We start from the raw sequence: 14,385 nt of genomic DNA on the forward strand, positions 1-14,385 counted from the left end.
CCAACGCCATACGCATGGTCATCTGAGTCCTCAGGCCACCCGAGCGCCCTGGTGCCTAGAGCTCCTGAGCATGGTGGCTGTGGATAGGAGGTCCCTAGGTGGCTGTGTGATGCCACCTGTGGCCACTCCAGGTGCAGATGTTTCTCAAGGACAGCTGGATCAGCACGCTCAAGGTGGCCATGCGAAGCAGCCTGCGTGACATGAGCAAGGGCTGGTACAACCTCTACGAGACCAGCTGGGAGGTGTACCTCATGTCGAAGCTGCGCAAGCTGATGGAGCAGATCAAGTACATGCTGCAGGACACACTGCGCTTCCTGGTGCAGGACTCGCTGACCAGCTTCTCGCAGTTCATCAGTGACGCCTGCTGCAGTGTGCTTGACTGCACTGATGACATGGTCTGGGGCGAAGACTTGATAAACAGCCCCTACAGGTGGGGCCTGGCGGGCGGAGGCAACTGTCAACACCACAGCTGTTCCTTGCCAGGCCCCAGTGGCTAGAGTGGTGGCCAGTGGGGGGACCAGGGCAGTCAGGGCCAGAGTCCCCAGCTCTGCCAGATCCTGGACAGCCGGGAGCGCCTGCCTCCTGTGCGGGCTTCTGGGGAATGTCCCACGAGCCCTGGCTTGCATTTCTTCTGTGACTTGCATTCTCTCAGTCAGTCATTGAGTTCCTCATTTAAGAAATATTCTTTGAGCCATGAACCAGGCAGGGTTTTAGAGGAACAAGAGAGGCATGGCCCTTGCTTTCACAGGGGAACAGACAGCCAGAAAACAAATGAGTAGACACAGTCATTGCCACTCTTGGCAGGGGCTGTGATGGACCCAGGGGGTCAGGTAGGAGGTGACATCTGAGCCAAAGCATGAGACTGAGAGGAAGCCAGCCACAAGGAGATGTAGGGCAGACAGATGGACCAGCAGGTACAGACTTGGGGGGAAGAAAGAACTTAGGGTAGTCAAGGAAGAAAAGGCCAGCAGGTATGGTTGGAGTGGGGAGGGCAGGGAAGGCTGGTCAGGGTGACATGGGAGAGGTGGCAGGGACCATGCCAGATTATACGGAGCCTCCTGGAGTCACGGTTGTAGCTAGATTTATTCTAAATGTGGTCAGCAGCCATCAGAGGGGAGTTAATGATTTTATTTACATTCCAAAATGAAGCTCTGGATTTGTGGGGACAAGTGAGGCAGAAGAGAATTCAGACCAAGGCTCTTGCCATTGTCTAGACAAGGGCTTATTAGGCTGGGACTTGGTGGGGCAGATTTGGGACAGTGCATGGACAGAAGTGCTTTGGGGTCTGGCTGCAGGTGGATGTGTAGGGGGAGGAGAGGAGAGGAAGAAACAGGCTGACTCCGGGCTCTACCCCTAGGATGGATCCCTGGAGGGAGCTGGCAGGAGTCAGGGAACACAGGATGTTTGAGATGCCATTAGAAGTCCAGATGGGTGGGTGGTTGGCAGTCCAGAATGCAGGGAGGTGGCCCTGCTGGGATCCAGGTTGAAGGGTTGTTGGCAGATGTGTAGTGTGCATTTGAAGTCAAGGCTAGTGGACTCCTAGGGAGAGCAGGAGACTGCAAGCGCCCAGTGTCTTGCCAACCTGCCCTGATGACTTCAGGACCATATGGGGGGGGGGTCCTCCCTCTCCCCATGGAGTGCCCATGGACCTCTGAGCAAGTGGCAAGAACAGAGGAGCCTATCTGGCTAGTCTGGATGTTTCTGTGTGATAACCTGGAGGTTTCTGGGAGGTGGGAGGAAGCAAGTCTCCTGCATAGAGAAGCTCAGGGGCCATGCTGCTGGCAGGAAGGACAGAGGGCGGGGCCTGCTGCTCGCAGGCCTCCTCAGGCCCTGCCCACAGTCAGCCTGGCCTTTGCTCCACAGGCCCCGGAAGAATCCCCTGTTCATTGTGGACCTGGTGCTGGACAGCTCGGGGGTGCACTACAGCACCCCACTGGAGCAGTTCGAGACATCTCTGCTCAGTCTCTTCGACAAGGGCATCCTGGCCACCCATGTGGTACCCCACCTGGAGAAGGTACAGGCTCAGCTCGAGGCCCAGGGGGCACCTGCTGCCCTGGCTTCCGGTGGCCACCTGAACCACAGGCTTCTGCCCCAAGTATTAGAGCGGCTGGACTTTATCCTGGGCCTCCTACCTGGCTTCTGTGTGCTGAGCCCTTTAATTCTTGAGTAGTTCATTTTATCCTCACCAGAAGCTGAGTGGGGAACCATTAACATTCCCATTTTCTCAGGAGGCTGGGAGTTTAACCTAAGGTCACATAGCTGCTAAGTGTCTGACCTGCACTTAGGAGTGGGTGACTGGGGCTCGCTAACACATTCCTGCCACAGCCGTGTGTGACCCACATCCCGCCCACCCTCTTGATCCCACCCAGCTCCTGACCTCTCTGTTTCACCAAGATGTGGACACAGGCCAAGCTCCACACTCTAGTCACAAGTGCCCACGTCATCACCAGAGCTGTGTACAACTCAAACCCGTGGTCCAACAGCCTCTGTAACTCCAGTCCCCTCTTGCCTTCCTCGCTGGTCAGTCAGAACCATCAGTGACCTGGTTGTCCTGTCTGTCCCTTTCCTTGACAATGGGCTGAGTCAGGCATGGACAGAGGAAGACGCTGCCCCTTGGCAGACCTCCTGGGGCTTCCAGCCTTGTGCTGATACACAGCCCCAACCCTTGCCCCCACGCCCACCATGCGCTCTTTGCTTGGCCACACTGCTGCCCACTCAGTCTTTGGATCATATCTCCAACCCCTCTGCCCGCCTGCCCCATGGCTCACCCAGCTCTGTGCCCACACCCCTTTGCTCCACAGCTGGTGATGGAGGACCTCTTTATCAGCGGCAACCCGCTGCTGGAGTCAGTGGGGCTTCACGAGCCACTGGTGGAGGAACTGCGGGTCACCATAGCCAACGCCATACACAAGGCCACGGTCCCACTGCAGGCCTACGCCAAGGAGTACAGGAAATACCTGGAGCTGAACAACAATGACATCGCCACGTTCCTTAAGTGCGTGTGTGCGTCTGAGTGTGTGTCTGTGCCTGTGTGACCCTGACGCACACTCTCACCACCCTCTGCCCTTCACGTGTGCCCGCAGGGCCTACCAGACCCGTTGCCCATCAGCTGAGGAGGTGCGGGAGGTGGTGCTCACCCACCTGCGCGAGAAAGAGATCCTGGACCGCTCGCTGCCCAGCAGCATCATCATTGGGCCCTTCTACATTAACGTCGACAACGTCAAGCAGAGCCTGTCCAAGAAGCACAAGGCCCTGGCCACTTCCATGCTGGACATCCTGGCCAAGAACCTGCACAAGGAGGTGGACAATGTACGTGCGCCCCTGCCTGGCCCCAGGGCCTGCAGCAGCACGCATACCCTCACGTGCACAGGGCCTCCCATGGCAAGATGGCCCCAGGCAGGGTCAGGGGATCTGCAGCTGTCCAGGCCAATGGGAGGAGCTAGAAGTCACTCTGCCTTGACCCTGCAGGGACTGCCCCATATGGGGTATCCCAGGGAGGGGGGGCTACAACCTCCTTCTCTAGACTTATGGCAACCTAGAAACCCCTCCCAAAGGACTCCCTGAGATGGATCATTTCTAGGAGTTGAGGGTGTGCAAGTGCAGGCCTCACAAATCCCGTGTGTGCATGTATGTGTGCTTGTGTGTATGCGTGTGTGTGAGTGCGTGTGTGTGTGTGTGTGGGCCTGGTGCAGGAGGCTGGGGAGGGTGAAGTACGATGGGCGATGATGGCTCTGCTTTTACAGACCTTGCCCCACTGCAAGGCCTCAGCTCCCCAGTGAGCTGGCTGCAGGACGTGGTCAGGTGGGGAGGGGCAGTTACCTGTCTGGAGATACTGGGGATAAAGAAGGAGTACCAGGCCCCAGGGACAGCAAAGGAGAGGCACCAGCCTCCCCAGAGTCCTCCCCACCCTCACCAGATCTGTGAGGAGTTCCGCAGCATCAGCCGTAAGATCTATGAGAAGCCCAACAGCATCGAGGAGCTGGCTGAGCTTCGCGAGTGGATGAAGGGCATCCCCGAGAAGCTGGTGGAGCTGGAGGTGAGGCACACACATGAGGGATGGGGGCCAGTTTCCAGGAGCCTGGTGGAGCTAGAGGTCCTGGTGGGGCACATGTGGGGCCGAGGGCCTGGGAGGCACAGAGCCCTTGCACAGAGACCGAGGGCTGGAGACAGGCAGGATCTGGGAGATCAGGAACCAGGAGGCTGGAGGTGAGGTAGATGCACAGAGGACAGCTGGGGCTCAGGTGCTGGGAGGCTGGGTGTACAGTGGCGGTTCAGAGCAGTGCTGTCTGTGAGTCAGGGGCTGGACTTGGAGGTGTGGCAGCCGTGGTCCTTGGGGTCAAGCTCTGAGCCCCAGTGTTGCCCTTGCACCCCATGCCGCCTCCCCCACCCCAGGCCTCCCCTCTCTGGAAGAGAGCAGCCTCCCCATAGCACCCAACCACCTTGGTCCCAGTCACACACGTACCCTCACCAGGCACACGTGCGTTCTCATCACCACCTGTCCCTGCAGGAGCAGATCGTGAAGGTCATGGGTGACTACCAGGTCATGGATGAATTCCTTTACAACCTCAACACAGATGACTTCAATGACAAGTGAGCGGGAGCTTGGTCCCCACCCCATGTGGGGAGGTAGGGGAGGAGGTGCTGAGCCACAGTGACTCTCCAATATCCCGATGGCCATAGGCTGTGTCGTCACACCAGAAACTCCCTGCCAAGATGCCAGAGGCTATGGCTCACATGGGCCAGGGCCAATGCAAGGTGGCCAGTGGGGCAGAAGGAAATCATTTGAGCCTTTTGGTCTTAGGACCCTGCTGCCCCCCCACCCTGTCTCCATTCTTTATTCCATCGTCAGCCTGTCACAGGGCATCCCTGGGGAGGAGCACATGTCCCCAGACAGCTCAAGAGCCTCGTGGGAAACTGCCTCAGGTTGGGGCTGCCTTACCAAGGCCTCCAGAGAACCCTTGCCCACCCTGCCTCACAGACTGGGGGTGCCTCCATGACGTTAGAGCCCAGGAGAGTTTGGCACTGTCTCCTGGGAGCCCTGCCCAGGAGCCCCAGGCACTGGCTGTAGAGGGCATCCTGGTGCTCAGGTGGGCCTCCCCCAGGGTCGGCATCTCTAGACCAGCTGCCAACAGAATCCCTGTATCCCACAGGGCCCCATGGCAGCCAGGCAGAGGGAGTTGGTCTGATATGAAGGATGGTGACCTGGTGGCCCTGGTTAGTTACCAAAGAAATGCAGACTAGAGGCTGTCACTTTGCGTCAGCGTCACTCCTCTCATTTCCAGCACCATTGCCCACCTTGCCCTGTCACTGCACAGGGAATATTAGATCTGCATCTCCCTGGATGCTGACCACAGCTCCCAGACCATACTCCCAGGGCAGGGACTGCCTCCCCTGCCAGGCAGACCCATACCCCAAGAAGTGGCCACCTCCCCACTCACTTCTACTTCCCAGTTGTGCGACCCTAGCTGGCTCCAGCTCCACCTGGACTCCCCATTGTTCCCTTCACCTTGGGTGCCGCTGCCTGGCCTGCCTGACCCATGGTATTCGCTGTGACATCCCCCCCATGCCCATCCCTGCCCCATCCAGATGGGCTGCCAGCTACTGGCCTTCTAAGATCCTCGACCAGATGGAGATGGTGCGGCAGCAGCACGGCGAGGATGAGGAGAAGTTCCGCAAAATCCAGATCATGGATCAGAACAACTTCCAGGAGAAGCTGGAAGGGCTGCAGGTGAGGCTCGGCTGAGGCTCTGCCGGGACTGGCTCCCACCACACACATACACACAAAGGTCGCCAGGGCCAGGCCTCACCTCTTGGACTCAGGCGTTGCTGTGTCGATGTTTGATGGGCCAGTTGGTAGATGAATGAACACATGGCTAAGAGAATGAGCTGGAAGGCCAGAGGGTGCCTGGCAGCAGGCTCCAGAGGAACTCAGGGTAGCAAAGAGCCTCAACTCTTCCGTTGTGTCCTTTATGCCCCAGTGGGCAAAGGGCACCGTGTCCAGGGGACGGGGTCTTCCTCTGACCTTGTTATGTTACTATGGGGCGGGGGGGGGGGGGTGTCAGCTACCTGTGATGGGCCAGGAGCCTGCTCATTCCCAAAGGAAGTGTCCTCAGAACCTGGAGACGCTGATGCCCAGGGACCTCGAGATCCCTGGGTGTGGGGAGACATGTGGGTGGTGCCACACAGGCCTCTGACTCCTTGCTCTTTGGCCCACAGCTGGTGGTAGCTGGCTTTTCCACCCACGTGGAGATCACACGAGCACATGAGATTGCCAACGAGGTGCGGCGGGTCAAGAAGCAGCTGAAGGACTGCCAGCAGCTGGCCACACTCTACAACAACCGCGAGCGCATCTTCAGCTTGCCCGTCACCAACGTAGGCCTCCTGTGGGCACACCGTCCCCTAACCCCCAGGGCTTGAGGACTAGCCCAGGGCATTTGTGGCCACATCAGAACCCAGCTGCCAGGTGGCAGGGCCCTGGCATTTGGCGGAGGGGATTGCAGGACTGAGCAGGCTACAGAGAAGAGAAAACCCACCCCTGGCCCGCAGGGCAAGGAGGCTGGCTGGAGCCAGGCAGGAGGCCTGAGGGTCAGTGCAGGCCTTGCTCAGCCACTCAAAGCCCAGAGCCTGGGGGTTGGGGGTGGGGGTCGGAAGAAGGGAAGCAGGGCCCAAGTCCACGGGGACAGGATCAGAGACAGCAGCCAGGAGCTGGGATGGGGAGAGGACCTGGCCCAAGAAGGAACAGTGTGTGAGACCTGATAGCACCCCAAAGCAGCCTGACTTGTCTGTCCCTGCAGTACGACAAGCTCTCCAGGATGGTGAAGGAGTTCCAGCCCTACCTGGACCTCTGGACCACAGCCTCTGACTGGCTGCGCTGGTCCGAGAGCTGGATGAATGACCCCCTGTCAGCCATTGATGCTGAGCAGCTGGAGAAGAATGTCATTGAGTCCTTTAAGACCATGCACAAGTGCGTGAAGCAGTTCAAGGACATCCCAGGTAGGCGGGCAAGCCAGCCCATCCCCTGCTTCCCTGCCTGTGCTGGCTGCGTCTCACGCCCACCTGCCCTGCCCGGCAGCCTGCCAGGACGTGGCCTTGGACATCCAGGCTCGTATCGAGGAGTTCAAGCCGTACATCCCGCTGATCCAGGGGTTGCGCAACCCTGGGATGCGGAATCGGCACTGGGAGCTGCTGTCCAATGAGATCAACATTAATGTCAAGCCCAAGGCCAACCTGACCTTCACCCGCTGCCTCGAGATGAATCTACAGGACCACATTGAGAGCATTAGCAAGGTGGCCGAGGTGGCTGGCAAGGAGTACGCCATCGAGCAGGTGGGCAGCCACCAGCAGGCCCACCCTACCCCACCCAGGCCCTGCCCGGCGGCATGGCAGTATGACAGCACTGGCCCCATCCCTGGGGTCATTTACCAGGCCCAGGGGTTGAGGTGCATTCTGTTACGTGAGTGAGTAAGGTATGTGAAGTGTTGGCACCAGCCCTGTTATTACTCAGTGACTCCTCAAGTTACTTCCTGTCCCAGGAAGGAGCTGATAGCATCACCTTCATTTAATGGATGAGTAAATTAAGGCTCAGAAAGGTTCAGCAACTGGCCAGGGTAACATAGCCAGTAAGGGCTGGAACTGGGACCAGAGCTCCTAACCAGCACCGTGGCTGCCTCCCAACACATGTATACATGCACGTTGTACACATACAGCCACGTGTGAGAGCCAGTCAGCCTTGAATTCAGATGAGAGCCCATGGGGGATTTGTTGACCAGACAAGCAGAAAGTATTTGGCAGAGGGGCCCGCGTGAAGATCATGGCCGGGCAGAGCTTGCTCTTCCCTGCCCAGGGCTGGTCAGACAGCGTGCGGGCCAGCCTCTTCCCAGGACGCAGCCTGGCTTGTGCCCGACCTAGGCTCTGGACAAAATGGAGAAGGAGTGGTCAGCCATCCAGTTCAACGTGCTGCCCTACAAGAAGACGGACACCTACATCCTCAAGAGCCCCGACGAGGCCTCCCAGCTGCTCGATGACCACATCGTCATGACCCAGAGCATGTCCTTCTCACCCTACAAGAAGCCCTTCGAGCAACGTATCAGCGCCTGGGAGAACAAGTTGAAGCTGACCCAGGTGGGCCCTCCCTGGGGGTCCCTTACCACCCCCACTGCCCCCACCCTCACAGCCCCCTGTCCCATAGGTGGCTCTTTACGGTGCCTGGAGGGGGCTGAAGTGGTGGTGTGCCTTTCCCAGGTCTGCACAGCTCCTGGTTCTGACAGGCCCCTCGTGCAGAGGAAGGCAACTAGAAGAGTGCTCTGTGTCTCTGAAGTTCAGCTGCTGGAGGAGGCAGTGCGGGGGGGTGGACCAGTGTTTGGTCAGGAGCTGTGGCAGAGGAGGGCCATGAAAGCTGCCAGCAGAACTCCAGAGGCCTGCCTGGGTTTGGGACAGCTAGCACCTCCAGTTGTGGAACTTTCTGGGCTGGATACCACGAGGCCCTGAGGTTCCTCAGCGCCCTCTCTCGCTCTATCCTGAGCCTCCCATTTCCGTCTCATTTGGAGCTGGTGTGAGATGAGGGCCCCAGGGCACTGAGAACTGCCTCTCTTCAGGGGTCTCAAGGCCAGAGGCGGGGGCTGTCCGCAGAGGCCTCAGGCCTACCAGTGAGATTCTGACAGCCCCTCCCTGGGGCCTTCCTGGGAGCTGTTCAGAAACCTCTAGTAAAGGCCAGAGCGAAATGAGGAGGGCTTGTCTGTGTGCTCCTTGGACCACCCAGAGATGCCTGAGCTGGTCAGCATTATCCCTGGGTCTCCCTCTTTTGCTCACACTGTCCCCTCCACCTGGAGTTCTATCTCCAACCTTCCATCACTAAGGCTCAGTGTCAAGCAGCCCTCACTGATTCCTTCATACCTGCTTGCAAAGTGTTCCCAACCGCAGCCCTTGGTTGATGCCTCTTACAGAGCCCATCACCCATGTCAGGCCCTTGGTGATTTAGAGGCAGAACTGCTGTTTAGTGGACTGTTGGTTCATCATGGGCAGGGGCCACATCCTGTTCCCCTCTATTTCTCCTGGTGCCCACATGGGCCCGACCCAGGCCTGGCCCAGAGCTGACCATGGCACACATTTCACAAGGAAGAGAATGAACAAATGAATGAATGAGTTTACATTGATGGGGAAAGATAAGAGATAAATCCTGAAAGGGAAATTTGGAGATAGAATTTGAAGAAAGGTGGCCTATTTTGAAGATGTCTCACTCTTGGACTCATGTTTCAGAGAATGTTTTAGGGATCTCAAGCTCAAGTCCCAATACACCTCAGAATCCTTGGGTCATAGACCCAAAGTCCTGCCAGGCAAGGAGTCTGGTTTGGTCTTGTAGGCACTGGGGCTCTTTCCTGTTACTTCAGGGTTTGGTGGTTTGGGTGCCATTCCCTTGTAGGGAAAGATGGCTCGCACGTCTCTGTTGGAGGCTCTGACATCCTGTGGGGATCTTGGGATTTCTCTGGAGAGCAGGCATCCATGCAGCCTCTTTGTTCCCTGGAGTACTGTGGCTGACAGTGCCATCTAGAAATTTCTGCACAGACACTGGCTCTGGTGCCCTGTGCTCTGCTCAGCACTCTGGTGGGGTGAAATGTCTAGGTCATGGAGGGCAAGACCCCACTCCAACTTGGACTCTGGGCCCTGATAGTCCATGCATTCATTGCCCAGGAGGTGCTAGAGGAGTGGCTGAACTGTCAGAGGTCCTGGCTCTACCTGGAGCCCATCTTCAGCTCTGAGGATATCACCCGGCAGTTGCCCGTGGAGAGCAAGCGCTACCAGACAATGGAGAGGATCTGGAGGAAGATCATGAAAAACGCCTATGAGAATCGGGAGGCAAGCTCATGTGGGGATGGGAGGGGGCAGCTGGGGCCTCCATGGGCCCTGGTCACGTTGTTGGGAGCCTCCTGGTCTCATCTCTCCCTGAGCAAGAAACATTGGAGGACAAGTTCAAGGCTTTGGTCTTGGCCTGTGTCCCCATGAGTGAGCTCCTCATCATGAGAGATGCTCCTCGGAAACAATAGTTGATTTTCCTCTTGGAAATTTGCAGTTCACATTAGCATTTTAAAGTCCCTGATAAGTCCTGCAGCAAATCAAAACCTTTGGCTTTGTTTAACCCTAATTTTTTTGACCATAGACTCTTTTTCTGTGGGACTGACAGGGGTGATGGATGCAACCCCTAGCTCAGGGCTATTTTCCTGCCCCTGTTCCTTCCCACGCCCCACTGAGGGTCTCTGGCCAGTGTGGGTGTTGTCTGAGACCCCCTTGCTGCCTCCCAGCTGGACCATGCTCACTTCCAGTTTCTCTCTGGTCTGGGTCATACAGATAATCAATGTGTGCTCTGATCAGAGGCTGCTGGACAGCCTGCGGGACTGCAACAAGCTGCTGGACATGGTACAGAAGGGCCTCAGCGAGTACCTGGAGACCAAGCGGAGTGCCTTCCCCAGGTGAGCACCATCCAACCCATGTCCACTCTGTCAGTGCCTGCCTGCAAGGCTGGGGCACCACGTGCCACATCCAGGCTGGGGTGGGTGCAGGAGTGTCAGTGATATTGGGGCAGCTGGGACCCAGGAGCTGCCTGACCCACTCCCTTATCCCATTCTCCAGATTCTACTTCCTGTCAGATGATGAACTACTTGAGATCTTGTCCCAGACGAAGGACCCCACTGCTGTGCAACCCCACCTGCGCAAGTGCTTCGAGAACATTGCCCGGGTGGGTGACTGGGCCTGCAGCTCAGGGCCAGGAGCACTAGGACTTCTTCCCAAATAGAACTGCTCTTCTCTCACCCCAAGTCCTTTAAGCAGGAAAGGAGGTGGCAAGTGAGATTCCTGGCCCTCAGAGATGCACCTGGGGCCTATGGGAGGAAGGTCAGCTGCAGAACCCCCAACACTGAGCTGGGGGCTCTTGGCTCCCAACTCATCCAGGGGAGTCCTGTCCCCCCAATATACTGAGGTGCTAGCTGGGTCAAGAAACACACGAGGCCAGAGGCTCCTACCTCTCCTCATCCTCATCCTCGCCTACAAAGGAGGCTGCACATGCCTGCACAGGAGTGGGTACTCACAAACAGGGTTAGTTAGCTTCCTTCCCTGACTCCTTTTCAAATGTAGTCAGGGAAGACCCAGCCCAGATAGATGCTCAGGAGGGGCCCCCTGAGGCAGAGCTCTCTTCTGAAGGTGAAGGGCACAGGTGGGTCAGCCTTGGTTCTGTGATGCGTGGGGCCTCTGGGCACACCTGGGGTAACCCCGACTTTTGCCCACCTTTCCCACAGCTGCTGTTCCAGGAGGACCTGGAGATCACACACATGTACTCAGCAGAGGGTGAGGAGGTACAGTTGTCCTTCTCCATCTACCCATCCAGTAACGTGGAGGACTGGTTGCGGGAAGTTGAACGCAGCATGAAGACCAGCATACGGGACATCATCGAGAGGGCCATCAAGACCTACCCTACGGTGAGCCCCAGCACTCCTCTTACCCCAGCACAGCTTCTAAGCCTGGTCGTCCTTCCATTTGCTCCTTTCTCAGTGTTCTCTGCTCCATCACAGTAGCTGGGCTGCTTGCCTGCCTCATCCTCAGGCTGCAGCTTTGACTGCTGCTGCCCTCAGTCAGCTGAGGGCTTCTCAGGGCAGGGGTCCTTAAGGAGTCTGAAAACATGCTTCAGAAAGTGAAACCATCAGTCACCATTGTTATGTTTCAAGCACTCACTGTGTGCCAGGCCTGGGCTAGGACTTCACTCAGCCCCACAGTCAGCAGCTGAGCTGGAGGTTAAGCCTTATCCTACAAAGTCAGTTCAGAGACATTTTCTGCCCAAATGCTTGTGATTTGCAGGTGACAGAGCCAGGGTTTGAACTCAGGGCTATGTGTGCCCTGATTCAGGGCTCCCACCCCTCTGCTTCAGGGTCTCCTCTGCTGAGGAAGTGATGACCCCACCAACCCCCAAGAAGCCGAAAGCTTAATGGCTTCTCTGCTTTTGAGGTAGAATTAACAACTTGGTTCTAGAGTCTGAAAGGCAGAAGCACAGATGATATTTAAAGAAAAAAAGAGTGTGCAGGGTCAGGGCTGGCAGCTACCGGGGTCAGCCCTGACTGTGTTATCTTCCCAGATGCCCAGGACCCAGTGGGTTCTGAACTGGCCTGGCCAGGTGACCATCGCCGGGTGCCAGACCTATTGGACCATGGAAGTGGCAGAGGCCCTGGAGGCCAACAACCTCAGTAACCAGCTGTTCCCCCAGCTTGCCCAGCAGGTGGGAGTCAAGGGGGTCATCATCTGCTCCCCACATACACCCCAGACCCAGGGGAGTCCAGTCCCTCCCGGAGCTTTTTCCTGTAATGAGCCTGTAAGAGGCCTGGGGTTGGCTCCAAAGAGCAGAAGATCTGACACCCCAGAACTGAGTGTCTCACGACTGGCCCCCAGCAGGGGGGACTGGAGGTCTAAGGAGACCCCTGGGACTCCGGGGGGTCTAAGGAGAGCTCTGAGCCAGGCAGGTGCCCCTCTCCCAGTGGTCACTGAAGGAGCCACGTCCTGCAGCATCCTGCAGGCTCTCCTTGCTCTGTGCACTGGCTCCTGACCACACTCCCTCCTTGAGCTCCTCACCAGGCTCCACCACCTGGCCTTTGAAGGCTCAGGTGGCACTGTACACTACAGGGAGACAAATGCCATGCACGTGCCTCCATTTTTGTGTACTTTTCTGCCAGACTTCTCGTGTGACCAATGCCCTCCCTGTGCCCCTCCCATCCCAGACCATCAGAAGCCACCAGAATAGAGGTGTTATTCCTGCCAGAAGTCCACCCTCTGTGCAAAGGAGAGAGAGCCTTCTCCCAGCATGACCATGCCTGACAGTGTCCCCCCATTCCTGCAGCTCAGTGACCTAGTGGCCCTGGTACGGGGGAAGCTGTCCCGCATGCAGCGGGCTGTGCTATCGGCGCTAATCGTCATTGAGGTCCATGCCAAGGATGTGGTGGACAAGCTGATCCAGGAGAATGTGGTCAGTGTGAATGACTTCGAGTGGATCTCACAGCTGAGGTGAGGAGGCAAGGGGCCCTGGCCCAGCCACCCCAAGGCCCGAGCAGCTGCAGGTGGGGGCCCAGGGAGGGTGGAGAGACAATCAGCAGTAGGCTGGTCCTGGCTGGCCCTTGAAGCCCTGGGACAAGCTGGACAGGGATTCCTGATGCCCTCATTCCCCAAGAGAACCACCTCTCTTCTACTGTATACACTGCCTGGTAGCCCGTGGTCCCCATGGCCTGTGAACCCATCTCCCTGCAATGCCAGGTACTACTGGACAAATAACAACCTGTATATCCGAGCTGTGAATGCCGAGTTCATCTATGGCTACGAGTACCTAGGCAACAGCGGGAGGCTGGTGATCACTCCCCTCACAGACAGGTGAGAGTCCCTCTCCCCATATGCCCTCCCATACTGGGACCCTCCCTCCAGTCCTGGCTGGCCCGGAAGTGCAGGGACTGAAAGGTGTAGCCAGTCCATAACGAGCCAGTCCCTCAGAGCTCGCAGCATTAGAAGCATAGGCTTTGGGTTTAACACTGGCTGTACCCATCATAGGCTGAGTGACCTTAGGCAGGTGACTCAACCCTTTGTGCCTCAGTTTTCTCTGTGCCTTCGTCAGGGTGATTATGAGAATTTCATGAGCTGATACGTAATGCTCATAGCTCTCTAATGGGTGTGAGCCTTACTATTTTTTATTAGTTAGATCATGCTTTCAATGTACCAGAAGAATTGATCATGAGAGAAATAATGGGCAAGTTCCTTTATAAAGTGAACAGTTCTCTTCTAAAGCAATCAGTCATTTCCTCTTGCCAACAGTATATAGTAGCAGCTGGATTTTCAAGTTGGGCTTTGAGTAAGGGAAGTGAAGTGTGGCCACAGTTCAGCCTTCGCAGTGGGTTTCTGAGCAAGGCTCTGCAGGGCCACAGGGTGGGGTGGGGAAGCACTGTGCAGGTGGTTAAGGGGCAGTCCTGACCCCAGCAGCCAGGCCTGGGCTGGGAGAGGAAGGAGGAGCAAGAACCGCTCATCCATGGGGCCTGAGAAGGGTAGGCTCTCTCTGCCTGTGTCTGGGAATCCTGAGGAAGTTGCATGGCTGGTGCCTACCTCTTCTCATTCCTGCAGGTGCTACCTGACCCTGACCGGGGCCTTGCATCTCAAGTTTGGGGGCGCCCCGGCTGGCCCAGCTGGCACAGGGAAAACCGAGACCACCAAAGACCTGGGCAAGGCCTTGGCCATCCAGACCGTTGTGTTCAACTGCTCCGACCAGCTTGACTTCATGGCCATGGGCAAGTTCTTCAAGGGCCTGGCCAGGTGAGGCTGGGTGTGAGGGTGACACAGGACAAGGCAGGAAGGCTGAGCTCTCACAGGGACCCT

General features: G+C 57.3%; 1 protein-coding gene across 2 annotated transcripts in view; it reads left to right on the forward strand.

The window, feature by feature from the left end:
- Positions 1–14,385, forward strand: part of DNAH1 (dynein axonemal heavy chain 1) — a 75,156-nt gene that overhangs the window by 25,979 nt on the left and 34,792 nt on the right. For both annotated transcript variants that reach the window (XM_074313060.1, XM_074313059.1), the window contains exons 11-29: positions 132–430; positions 1,864–2,014; positions 2,802–2,995; positions 3,084–3,309; positions 3,917–4,036; positions 4,508–4,590; positions 5,587–5,728; positions 6,217–6,372; positions 6,795–6,993; positions 7,073–7,326; positions 7,909–8,121; positions 9,688–9,852; positions 10,342–10,463; positions 10,624–10,729; positions 11,286–11,465; positions 12,116–12,256; positions 12,872–13,035; positions 13,282–13,395; positions 14,134–14,322. In XM_074313060.1, the coding sequence (XP_074169161.1) occupies positions 132–430; positions 1,864–2,014; positions 2,802–2,995; positions 3,084–3,309; positions 3,917–4,036; positions 4,508–4,590; positions 5,587–5,728; positions 6,217–6,372; positions 6,795–6,993; positions 7,073–7,326; positions 7,909–8,121; positions 9,688–9,852; positions 10,342–10,463; positions 10,624–10,729; positions 11,286–11,465; positions 12,116–12,256; positions 12,872–13,035; positions 13,282–13,395; positions 14,134–14,322 (3,218 nt within the window). The remainder of the gene's footprint in view (positions 1–131; positions 431–1,863; positions 2,015–2,801; positions 2,996–3,083; positions 3,310–3,916; positions 4,037–4,507; positions 4,591–5,586; positions 5,729–6,216; positions 6,373–6,794; positions 6,994–7,072; positions 7,327–7,908; positions 8,122–9,687; positions 9,853–10,341; positions 10,464–10,623; positions 10,730–11,285; positions 11,466–12,115; positions 12,257–12,871; positions 13,036–13,281; positions 13,396–14,133; positions 14,323–14,385) is intronic.

This window comes from Rhinolophus sinicus, linkage group LG10 (genome assembly GCF_036562045.2).
Source record: "Rhinolophus sinicus isolate RSC01 linkage group LG10, ASM3656204v1, whole genome shotgun sequence".
In the NCBI taxonomy this organism is placed as follows: Eukaryota; Metazoa; Chordata; class Mammalia; order Chiroptera; family Rhinolophidae; genus Rhinolophus; species Rhinolophus sinicus.